The 12,668-nt window shown below is 33.5% G+C and overlaps 1 protein-coding gene across 1 annotated transcript in view; it reads left to right on the top strand.

Moving 5' to 3' along the window:
- Positions 1-10,267, top strand: part of LOC133323041 (maternal protein pumilio-like) — a gene marked incomplete at its 3' end in the record, with an annotated part of 47,529 nt that extends 37,262 nt beyond the window's left edge. Inside the window, exons 5-6 of the mRNA XM_061532003.1 lie at positions 9,819-10,107; positions 10,172-10,267. Of these exons, the coding sequence (XP_061387987.1) occupies positions 9,819-10,107; positions 10,172-10,267 (385 nt within the window). The remainder of the gene's footprint in view (positions 1-9,818; positions 10,108-10,171) is intronic.
- Positions 10,268-12,668: the final 2,401 nt, after the last annotated feature.

Below are 12,668 nucleotides of genomic sequence, written 5' to 3'. Positions count from 1 at the left end.
GTTTATATATCCATCATCCATTCCCAACCGACAAACGTCATAACCAGTTTTTACTATCAACAAAAGCAACAACAATAGCAAAAAATGCCAGTTAACATATATTTTTGCTCTTACCACAGCAGTTGGCCAGCAAAAAAAAAAAAAAAAACAAGGCACCAACTTAAATAATTCATGGTCAAAATAATCATTTTCAAAAAAACTTGATATCCACCAAAGCTTTGCTTGAAAGTTAAGAGTGTGGCTGAGTGGAGTGGCTGCGGCTGTATAACATCGTTACAAACTTCATTACTACTACTCGGCAGCTATTGTAATCGTCATCGCCACAGTCGTCATCACCATCGTCGTCGTCTCGCTGACTATGTCTATAGGTATCTGACGTTTCTGGCATTACAACATTTTGTAATTGCAGGGCAGGGTAATGTAATGCGATATTTGTGGTATGGTGATATGCAGCTGAGCTGCAAACTTGGGTAGAAGTTGCTGATAAAATGCAAAGTGGTATAATTAAAGACAATTTTAATATTTTCACTTCACCAACAAATTTTTAGAAAACAACATTTTGACAATATTATAAATATGAAATTATTCGAATTGAAAATTTTGCTTTCTACTGAGTCTCGATTTTGCAAGTCTCGAGAGCTCAACTCTATCCCTTCCCGCACCACATAGTACTTGTTTGATATATAGGCTAGTCTACTGTAGACAATTGTCCCCCCCTTCCCTGGAAGAAAATAAGTCCCTCTATTCATCTATTATTTGGTAAATAAACGACGATTTGTTTTTTTTTTTCAATTTAAATTTTTATTTATCTTTTTTTTCACCTCTACGGATTCGTTTGTCATTTTTCATTTTATAATTTATTTTTATTGTATCACGTTTCTTTGATAATATGCTTGTTACATTTTTTTTTGCTTAGTCATTCGATTTCTAGCCGACATATCTAAAAAAAGTTTTAACCTCTTAACCGCAATTAGAAATAGCAAATGGGGTCAGCATTGATTGTTGGCGAACACGATTTGGAGAAGTGGTTTATTAAAGAAAAATCGAAAATAGTCAGCGTGGGTGATTGTTTGATACCCTATAGCTCAAGACGTCCAACAGATATTCCAAAGATCTCACGTAAGGAAGAAAACTTCTTAGATTCGTTATTTGGACAGAACATGGCCTTCTAAACACAGAAGTGATCTTCAACACTAGGGAGTCTTTTGTGAAGGTCCTCTAAAGATATGAGACCTCTATAGACATACACTTTCCTAAAGGTATTCTATAGGCTGAATATAAAATATATTTTCTGTAGACAGAATACGAGACTCCTTATTTGGGCAGTATACATCTTAATGGCCTTCTGCACTCAGAAGAACTTCCAGAGGTGCTCTGAAGATATGACACTCGAGAAAAAAATGTTTCTTCGGTCTACTAGGGCAAAATTAAAAGAATTAAAAATATTCTATATTGAGCTTGTATTTCCTATGGCAGAATAGCTTCTAGAGATTATCAGTAGACAGAAGACCCCTTAAAGTGTTTCCTATGACAGAATAACTCTTAGAGATGATCTATAGAATAGCAAAACCTCTAAGAATTTTTCTATAGGCAGATGTTGGTCCATCGCAAATCCTTTGCAACAATATTATTTAAAAAAATCCATGTGTAGACCTCCCATGGTCCTTTTAAATATATCCATTAAAAAAATCCAGATCCTTGGCTCAGACCGTCCTTAAATATATAATCTTAAAAAATAACGCCTCGACCGACCACAAAAGGTTATTTTGAAAATATTCTTTAAAAAATTCAGGCCTAGACCTTCTATGATCAGAAGAAGGCCACCTTGGAGTATTTTATGAGAAAAAAACCTCTTAGAAGTTCTCTGGATAGATGACCTTCTAGAAGATATATGTAGACATAAGACCTACTAAAATCCGTCAAGCAGTTGCTATGGGTCTTTCATAAACAGAGGAGGTCTTCGTGTACAGAAGGACCCTAGGATGAATTCTTTGTATTTGAAATCTTTAATAAATAGAATACCTCCTGAAGGTTTCTGTAGACAGAAGACCTCTTCAGGTACTCTCTGAAGGTAGTCTGTATGACAGAAAAGATCTTTAGGGTCTTCATTAGACAGAAGACTTTATGAGACCTCCTAGCGGTCTCCTATAGGCAGAAGACCTTCTGAGATCACCTATACACCAAAGACCTCATTAGGTCTTTAATAAAGAGAAACCGCCCTTAGGTTTTCTATACATATACGATACCTCCCGAAGTCTTAAAAAGCAGAAGACCTCCTCAGGATTTCTTTACACTGAAAAAATCCTGAAATACTAGTAGTACTAAAACTATATAAATAGAAGACCTCCTGATGTCTTTTATATATTGATAGAAAACCTCCTAAGGTCCTCTATACAGAATAGCCTCCTTAGGGTCTTCTTTAGACAGAAGACTTTATGAGACCTCCTAGGGGTCTCCTATAGGCAGAAGACCTTCTGAGACCACCTATACACCAAAGACCTCATTAGGTCTTTAATAAAGAGAAACCCTCCTTAGCTTTCTATACATAGATGATACCTCCAGAAGTCTTAAAAAACAGAAGACCTCCTCAGGATTTCTTTACACTGAACACCTCCTGAAATACTAGTAGTACTAAAACTATATAAATAGAAGTCCTACTGATGTCTTCTATATTGACAGAAAACATCCTAAGGTTCCTCTATACAGAGAAGTCCTCATCTGAGATATTCTATTGAAATATAACCTCGTGGGATATTCTACATACAGACCACCTTCTTTGGTCTTCTATAGACAGAATGTTATTTGAGGAGTTCTACGTAGACAAAATACCTCCTCAGGTCTCCTATAGAAAAACCTCCTGAGATGTCTTATAGGCAGACACCATGCCTATAGAAGACCTCAGGAGACTTGAAATAAGGCTCCAAAGAAGGTGTTCAAGGTGTTCCCAGAGTAAAATTTTCTGATGTTTTTGTTTCAAAGACTGTCGAACCGATTAACATGGATTTTTCAAAGAAAACGATTTTCACAGGAATGATCATGGACATTTTAGGGGACAAGGATTACAAGGATTATCGAAGCTATAATTGTAATTTCAAGGTGTATTTCAGCTATATCTTTTTGGGGACAACCGGAACTAAAGGCAACGTGAATTTGAAATCTTATTTAAGGACTTTTATAGAAAAAAGTCATCAAATAAGTATTCAACGGGTTGAAAACTTAGTTCAAGGCCTATCCAAGATCCCACCGAATATTAAAAAAACTATCAATAAGCGTTATCATCAGCTATAAACGTAGCTTTCTAAATCTTTATTTAAGGAATATTGGAGCCATGTTTTTGGCCATGAAAAAAAAATTTTGATTTTTTTTTTCGAGAGAAGCTCTGATGGGTTTTGTAAATATAAAATATTTTTGAAGGACAAAAAATCCACGCTCAGACCTCCGATGGTCATTTAAAAAATATACTCTAAACAAATAACGCCTAGACCGACTTCAAAAGGTTCTTTGAAAAATATTCTTTAAAACATCCACGCCTAAGGCTCTGCTGGTCCGTTTGGAAAAATATTCTTTAAAACATCCACGCCTAGACCTCCGATGGCGGCTTGGAAAAATATCCTTTAAAAAATCCACGCCTAAAGCTCCGATGGCCCTTTCGAAAAATATTCTTTAAAAAATCCACGCCTACACCTCCGATGGCCTTTTGCAAAAATATTCTTTAAAAAATCCACGCCTAGACCTCCGATGGAAAAATATTCTTTAAAAATCCACGCCTATACCTCCGATGGCCCTTTGCAAAAATATTCTTTAAAAAATCCACGCCTAGAGCTCCGATGGCCGTTTGGAAAAATGGCCCTAGAGAAATAATCACTAAAAAGTTCACGCCTGTGGACATTATTCCTTTTCAAAATATTCATTAAAAACCAGACCTCTTTGTGTAAAAATCTATACCCGAAGTACCTGTTTGTGGCCAATTTTATAAAAATATACGCCTTGAGATCTATGAGTCCTTTGGACATATTCCTTAAAAATCGACGTATATATGTCTATTGAAACTTTACAAAAAATATTTCTTGAAAAAATCTACACCTGGAATCTACACCTAACGGCGTTAATAGCCTCCATTTACATTTTTCTATTTCATTAAAAATTATTTTAAACAATTTCCAGCAGCAATTAGCTCCATTAAGTTTAGTAGGGAACTATTAGCAGCAAACGAATTCTAGTATACGATCTGTAGTACTACAACTAGCCATCACCCTCCTCTTATTTCTTCCCCATATTCTAACCATGATTCTAAATCATTAACTTGTCTGAATGTTAATGACCTCTAAAAGCAATAACAAAAAAGATCAGATACAACAACAAAAATCTGAACAACAACAATAATGAAATTAGCTGTGAAAACTGAATTTTAATTTACGAGCAAATCCCAGCAAAATGACAACAATAATCACAACGACAACAACAATAAAGACGTCTATGACAATCATAAATAAATAAATTATTTAAAAATGCATTTAGAAAAAAAGAACTGTGACAAAACAACAGCAACAACGAAAACATGAAAATAACGTGATGCTCTGACTTTGATTGCAAACTGGCGCTTAGCTGACAAAAAATTTAATTTTGTCTCTTCTTTTTTTGTCGTCATACACACACATTCATATTCAATTTTCCATTTCATTCAATCACTCATTCACTCGCTCATTCATTGCTTGTCATTTTAACCATTCATGGAATTTGTTATGGGAACGATTAAAGCAATGTATGGATGATAAACGGTTAGTGGTGATTCATCCGACACTAATAGCCAAGCCATTTCGAATCAGAATTTATAGTTTATGATTGCTTGTCTTTTTAAAGTGACAACAACAAAATTTTGTTAAATAATATTTTTCTGAAGCAAAAATAGACCAGGTGGAATGAATTTTAAATAATATTTTTGCAGGATCATCGGATGTTTATGCGTAGATTAAAGAATATTTTCAAAGGAGCAACAGACCTTCAGGTGTGGATATTTTAAAGAATTTTTCAAAAAACCCTTCGGAGATCTATGCCTTGATTTTTTAAAGAATAGTTTTCAATGGATACATAGTTCTACTGTCATGGCCAAAGGAACAACGAGGCGCACCAACGATTGACTGAGGCGTGGATTTTTTAAGAATGTTTTTTAAAGCACCAAAAGATGTCAATGAACCATTAGAAGTCTAAGCGAGCATTTTTTCAAAGGACCGAAAGTCCTCCAGTTGTCGATTTTTTCATAGAATATTTTTTCAAAGGCCAACAGAATCTTCACGCGTGGATTTTTAAAGAATATTTTTCAAAGGACCATTAGTCCTCTAGGAGTGGATTTTTTAAAGAATATTTTTCAAAAGAACATACAGATCTTCAGACGTGGATTTTTTAAAGAACATTTTTCAAAAGAACATACAGATCTTCAGGCGTGTATTCTTAAGATTTTTTTCAAAGGACCCACAGACATTCAGCCATGGATTTTTAAGGTTTTTTTTCAAGAGACCAACGTAGATTTTGAAAGAATATTTTTCTGAAGTCCAGCCCTCGTCATCTGCTGGTTAAAAAATATATCCTAACAGAAATTCACGCATAGACCTCTGATGAGCCTTTGAAAAATACATTCTTCAAAAAATCCACGCCTGGGACTCAGTTAATCCTTTGAGAAATATTTCAAAAGCTCATCGGAGGTCTATGCTTGAAATTCTGTTAGGATTGGAAGACGTTTTAATTTTTAATGAATATGTTAAAAAAAAACTCTCTACAAAATTAGATTTTTTAAAGAATATTTTTCTAAGGAACATCGGAGGTCTAGTCGTGGATTTTTTTATTTTTGAAAGGACTAACAGCAAAGTAAACATTTGTGTTTATTAAACAAAAAGGAGGGTCCAAACGTGATTTAAAAAAATTTTGAGGACTAACATTTAAAAATGAATACATATAAAGATCTAATCGAGGGTGCTTTTCTTTTAAATACCTTTGAAGTGTGGGAATGCCGAAGCATAATATGGTCTAAACAGCCCAACACTTTTTTCAAAGATTCCGAGCATCTTGTTAAAAAAAATATTATTTCAACAATCCCGAGAAGTCAATTTTGTATTTCTTTAAGACAAAAGGCGTAGTCTTTATAAAACAAATATTTTTCGAAGAACCCAAATTTATTTTTTTCAAAATATAGGTACAAATAAAAAAATTCAAATATCCCAAGGAGTTTTGTAAAACATTTACGCCTTACGGCTGTCTTTAAAAAAATTCTCTACGCCTTATGGTTGTCTTTTTTAGCGCCCTTTCTACGCCTTGTGTAGGGCGCTAAAAAATTCTTTTAAAAATCTACGCCTTGGGGTTGTCTATGAAAAAAAAACTTTTAAAAATCTACGCCTTGTGTAGGGCGCTAAAAATTTTTTTTAAAAATCTACGCCTTATGTAGGGCTCTAAAAAAATCTGCGTCTTACGTAGGGGTCTAAAAATCAACGCCTTATGTAGGGCTCTAAAAGAATTCGTTTAAAAATCTATGCCTTATGTAAGACTCTAAAAGTCTACGACTTATATGGGGCTCTTGAAAATATGCGCCTTATGCAGGGCTCTAAAAAATCCACGCCTTATGGAGGACTCTAAAAAATCTGCGCATTATGTAGGCCTCTTATAAAACTACACCTCATGTAGGGCTCTAAAAAATCGTTTAAAAATTTACGCCTTATGTAAGACTCTAAAGTTATGGATGGCATTAAAACAATTATTTTAAAAATCTACACCCTATGGTTGGCCTTAAAAAAATTCCTTACAAATTTACGCCTTGTGATTGACTATAAAAAAAATGTTTAAAAAATCTACGCCTTACGTATGCCTCTAGAAGAATTCTTTAAAAAGTCTACGCTTTATGGTACGGCTATATAAAATCTGTACAAAATTACCCCTAAAAAATAAAAGCTGTTCGTTTTTTTCAAATTTCGAACAGAAGCCTCGATCTGCTTTGAAAATATTTTTTTCTAGAACCAAAAGAAACCTCACTGACCTACATCTGCCAACAAGATCATCATATCGTTTGACAATAGTAACAAGCTAATCAACTGTTAATTGATATCAAATCTTGACAAATAACAATCAAATAACAAAACTGCAAATCAATAGCAACAACAACAATAACAAAACAATCACAACAACATCTCAATAATCACACCATTTAAACAAACAATAAAACAAATCTAACAACAACAATCAATTAAATTGCCATAAATCTATTGACTGAATTTGCAATGGGGTTCGAACAGCAGCAGCAACAACAACCATCTGTGTGTCTGTCAATTTGCAAACAATAATTCAATGCAGCCACCAGTCGGAGAGACGACAACAACGGCTGGAGACTATAATGGGTGTATAAATCAACGATACCCACAGCTAGTTGCAGCTCTAACAAGTTGTAGTTAAAAAATAAATAAAAAACTATCATAGCCCAACAGCTAGTTAGCCCACAAAGTAAAAAAAAAAAACAACGGCGAGCAAGCCAACCAGCCAGGCAGAAAGTTAAAACAAAAGACTTAAGCGCCAAACTTGTTAAGTTAATCGATGTAACAGAAAAAAACAATAACAAGAAGGCACACGAGCGATCAAATGATTACTGATATTGTTTATTGCAGAGTCAACCAAAAGGTGTAATTTTTTTTAAATAATTTTTTTATGCGTAGTTTTTTTTAAAGAACTTTTTAGAGCCCTACTTAAAGGGTAGATTTTGTAAAGAATTTTTTCAAGGCTCTACATAAGCCGTAGATTTTTTAAAAGATTTTTTTAGAGCCCCGCATAAGACGTAGATTTTTAAAATAACTTTTTTTGAGCCCTACATTAGGCGTAGATTTTTTAAAGAATTTTTTTAGGGACATAAATAAGAGCCGTAAGGCGTAAATTTATTAAAATTTGGATCCCTACATAAGGCGTAGTTTTTTAAATAATTTTTTAGTTCCTCTACATAAGGCGTAGATTTTTTAAAGAATTTTTTTAAGCCTCTACATAAGGCGTAGATTTTTTAAAGAATTTTTTCAAGCCTCTACATAAGGCGTAAATTTTTTAAAGAATTTTTTTAAGGCCAACCATAAGGCGTAGATTTTTTAAAGAATTTTTTCAAGCCTCTACATAAGGCGTAGATTTTTTAAAGAATTTTTTTAAGGCCAACCATAAGGCGTAGATTTTTTAAATAATTTTTTCAAGGCTCTACAAAAGGCGTAGATTTTTTAAAGAATTTTTTCAAGCCTCTACATAAGGCGTAGATTTTTTAAAGAATTTTTTCAAGCCTCTAAATAAGGCGTAGATTTTTTAAAGAATTTTTTCAAGCCTCTACATAAGGCGTAGATTTTTTAAAGAATTTTTTTAAGGCCAACCATAAGGCGTAGATTTTTTAAATAATTTTTTCAAGGCTCTACAAAAGGCGTAGATTTTTTAAAAGATTTTTTTAGAGCCTCTACATAAGGCGTAGATTTTTTAAAGAATTTTTTCAAGCCTCTACATAAGGCGTAGATTTTTTAAAGAATTTTTTCAAGCCTCTACATAAGGCGTAGATTCTTTAAAGAATTTTTTCAAGCCTCTACATAAGGCGTAGATTTTTTAAAGAATTTTTTCAAGCCTCTACATAAGGCGTAGATTTTTTAAAGAATTTTTTTAAGGCCAAACATAAGGCGTAGATTTTTTAAGGCCAACCATAAGGCGTAGATTTTTTAAAGAATTTTTTTAAGGCCAACCATAAGGCGTAGATTTTTTAAAGAATTTTTTTAAGGCCAACCATAAGGCGTAGATTTTTTAAAGAATTTTTTTAAGGCCAACCATAAGGCGTAGATTTTTTAAAGAATTTTTTTAAGGCCAACCATAAGGCGTAGATTTTTTAAAGAATTTTTTTAAGGCCAACCATAAGGCGTAGATTTTTTAAAGAATTTTTTTAAGGCCAACCATAAGGCGTAGATTTTTTAAAGAATTTTTTTAAGGCCAACCATAAGGCGTAGATTTTTTAAAGAATTTTTTTAAGGCCAACCATAAGGCGTAGATTTTTTAAAGAATTTTTTTAAGGCCAACCATAAGGCGTAGATTTTTTAAAGAATTTTTTTAAGGCCAACCATAAGGCGTAGATTTTTTAAAGAATTTTTTTAAGGCCAACCATAAGGCGTAGATTTTTTAAAGAATTTTTTTAAGGCCAACCATAAGGCGTAGATTTTTTAAAGAATTTTTTTAAGACCCTACATAATTTTTAGAGTCTTGCATATAGCGTCGATTTTTTAAAATTTTTTTAGAGTCCTACAAAAGGCGTAGATTTGTTAAATAAATGGTTTCGAGTCCCACAAAAGGTGTAGATTTTTTAAATAATTACGCCATTCGTAGGGCTCTAGATTTTTTTAAAGAATTTTTTAGAGCCCTACGTATGGCGTAGGTTTTTTAAAGAATCTTTGTAAATACATGCAATACAACCAATAATGTTACCATATTTTAACATTTGTCCTAAAACTTGTCACAACATTAACATTGTCCACATTTTTTTAATCAGAGTTCAAACATGATTTGGATCTTTGCTAATGTTTAAAATACCCCTTTTCATTGTTCATACTGAAGCCAAATATTCCCTCTTATCATCATAGCACTTTGGTGATTGTCTCAGCTACAAGAAAATATTTCCATGTATTAGAGACACCAACCATAGTCATATAATCGATTGTACAGTACTTTTAACATTTCCCTCGCGAACTTAGACATTCTGTAATAACCCTTAACATTTTCCCGAAACACAATTTAATAACTGTTAAATTTAAAATTTTATTTTTGTTTACTCTTTACAGTCGTACACCCGGCTCCCGCCAACCATCACCAGCCGAAGAGACCCTACCACGTCCACCAACACTACTCGATCCCTCACAACACCCGGCATTTCCACCACATGCATTCAATCATATGTTGGGCGCCGCCGGCATGGATCATCCCGGTAATTCGTCAGCCAATACGGGTGCCGGTGGTCCCGGCGGTCAGGGTCAACAGATGAACTCCTCATTTCCACATCATCAAATGCCGCAAATGAATCAGCTACAGCCACCGGTTATGAACGGTGTGGGTGGTATGCAAATGGCTCAGGTAAGTTTTAACACGTTTTTAATCGGAATATGTGGAATAATTTGCGGTTTTTTTTTGGTTGCAGAGTCCCATGATGAATCACCAAAGTCAACAGGGTCCAAATCAAATGGAATCACCAGGAAATTTATTGCAGCAACAGCCCCCTAATTTTGATGTACAGGTGAGTCCGGAGAATTATACTTAGGTCTTACTTAGGAGACAATTTTTTTACTAAATTTACAAATTTTTTTAATTTTTTAGACGCCAGCAGAAGGCGTAAATTTTTTAAATATTTTTTAGAGTCCAGAGGCCATCAGATATTTTTGTTTTTCAAATATTTTTTAGAGACCCGAGGCCATCAGATATTTTTGTTTTTCAAATATTTTTTAGAGTCCCGAGGCCATCAGAAGGCGTGGATTTTTTAAATATTTTTTAGAGTCCCAAGGCCATCAGAAGGCGTGGATTTTTTAAATATTTTTTAGAGTCCAGAGGCCATCAGATATTTTTGTTTTTCAAATATTTTTTAGAGACCCGAGGCCATCAGAAGGCGTAGATTTTTTAAATATTTTTAGAGTCCCGAGGCCATCAGAAGGCGCAGATTTTTTTAAATATTTGTAGAGTCCCGAGGCCATCAGAAGTCGTAGATTTTTAAATAATTTTTGGAGACCCGAGGACATCAGAAGGCGTAGATTTTTTAAATATTTTTTAGAGTCCAGAGGCCATCAGATATTTTTGTTTTTCAAATATTTTTTAGAGACCCGAGGCCATCAGAAGGCGTAGATTTTTTAAATATTTTTAGAGTCCCGAGGCCATCAGAAGGCGTAGATTTTTTTAAATATTTTTAGAGTCCCGAGACCATCAGAAGGCGTAGATTTTTTAAATATTTTTTAGAGTCCAGAGACCATCAGAAGGCGTAGATTTTTTAAATATTTTTTAGAGTCCCGAGGCCATCAGAAGGCGTAGATTTTTTAAATATTTTTTAGAGTCCCGAGCCCATCAGAAGGCGTAGATTTTTTAAATATTTTTTAGAGTCCCGAGCCCATCAGAAGGCGTGGATTTTTTAAATATTTTTTAAAGCCTTAGGGAAGGCTATAAAATTTATTTTAAGAATCTACGCCTTATGTTGGGTTATATAAAAATTAGTTTAAGAATCTACGCCCTATATTACGCTATATAAAAATTAGTTTAAGAATCTACGTCCTATATTAGGCTATATAAAAATTATTTTAAAAATCTACGCCTTGTGGTAGGCTATAGAAAAATTATTTTAAAAATCTACGCCTTGTGGTAGGCTATATAAAAATTATTTTAAATATCTACGCCTTGTGGTAGGCTATATAAAAATTATTTTAAACATCTACGCCTTGTGGTAGGCTATATAAAAATTATTTTAAAAATCTACGCCTTATGTACAGCTATATAAAAATGATTTTAAAAATCCATGCTTTGTGGTAGGCTATATAATTTTTTTTTACGCCTTGTGGTAGGCTATATAAAAATTATTTTAAAAATCTACGCCTTATGTACAGCTATATAAAAATGATTTTAAAAATCCATGCTTTGTGGTAGGCTATATAATTTTTTTTTTACAAATCTACGCCTTGTGGTAGGCTATATAATTTTTTTTACAAATCTATGCCTTGTGGTAGGCTATATAAAAATTGTTTTAAAAATCTACGCTTTGTGGTAGGCTATATAAAAATTGTTTTAAAAATCTACGCCTTGTGGTAGGCCATATAATAATTATTTTAAAAATCTACGCCTTGTGGTAGACTATATAAAAATTATTTTAAAAATCTACGCCTTGTGGTAGACTGTATAAAAATTATTTTAAAAATCTGCACCTTTTGTTGGGCTATATAAAAATACTTTAAAGATCTGCGCCCTATGGAAGTCTGCAGAAGATTTTTCTTTATTTTTTTCAATTTTAAATTTTATTATGGAAGTCTCCATTGAAGCGAAAATGGAAGTGAGAAGTAAGCTATTACTTGATAGCCCATAAAAGTCAATAACCACAGAAAAAAAAAATAATAGCAAAAAATCGAACGACTGAGACACCCACCAAAAATGCATAGAATATTTTTTTACGCTGTCAATTCGATTAGTTGAAAATTCTTATACGCATTTGGATGGCTGTCCAGTATTTTTTTGTTCTTCCTCTGAAACTCAAATCCACCATTCAATTCGGTTCCACAGCAATGGCAGATGCAAAAGTAAATGGTTATGTGGGAAAAAAGGATACCGGATAGGATGAAGTTAAAACTACAGTTGGTAGTAACAGCATTGATACTCTTCCTATACCACCCTCTCCCTTGCACTCCCCCCTTAAATGCCTCCGGGATAAATAGACAAAATTTTCACACATGTGGTTTTTTGAGTGGCAACATGTCTGGCAGAAAAACAAGTAGAAGAAGACTACGACGAATGGCAAGCGAATTGAACATGAAACTTGAGCAATATTGACTGCATTTCATTACAAACCGAAACGAAAAAAATTGAGAGGAGGAAGAAAAAACGAAGTAAAACTAACTACATATTCTGGCTACAAAATTTATTCCATTACAATGCACACACACATATGT

Source organism: Musca vetustissima, unplaced genomic scaffold (genome assembly GCF_032173495.1).
Source record: "Musca vetustissima isolate MV318-11 ecotype Yass unplaced genomic scaffold, APGP_CSIRO_Mvet_v1 utg35231, whole genome shotgun sequence".
In the NCBI taxonomy this organism is placed as follows: domain Eukaryota; kingdom Metazoa; phylum Arthropoda; class Insecta; order Diptera; family Muscidae; genus Musca; species Musca vetustissima.
Note: the sequence above shows the minus strand (reverse complement) of the source record. Positions and strands in the feature narration are given on the sequence as shown.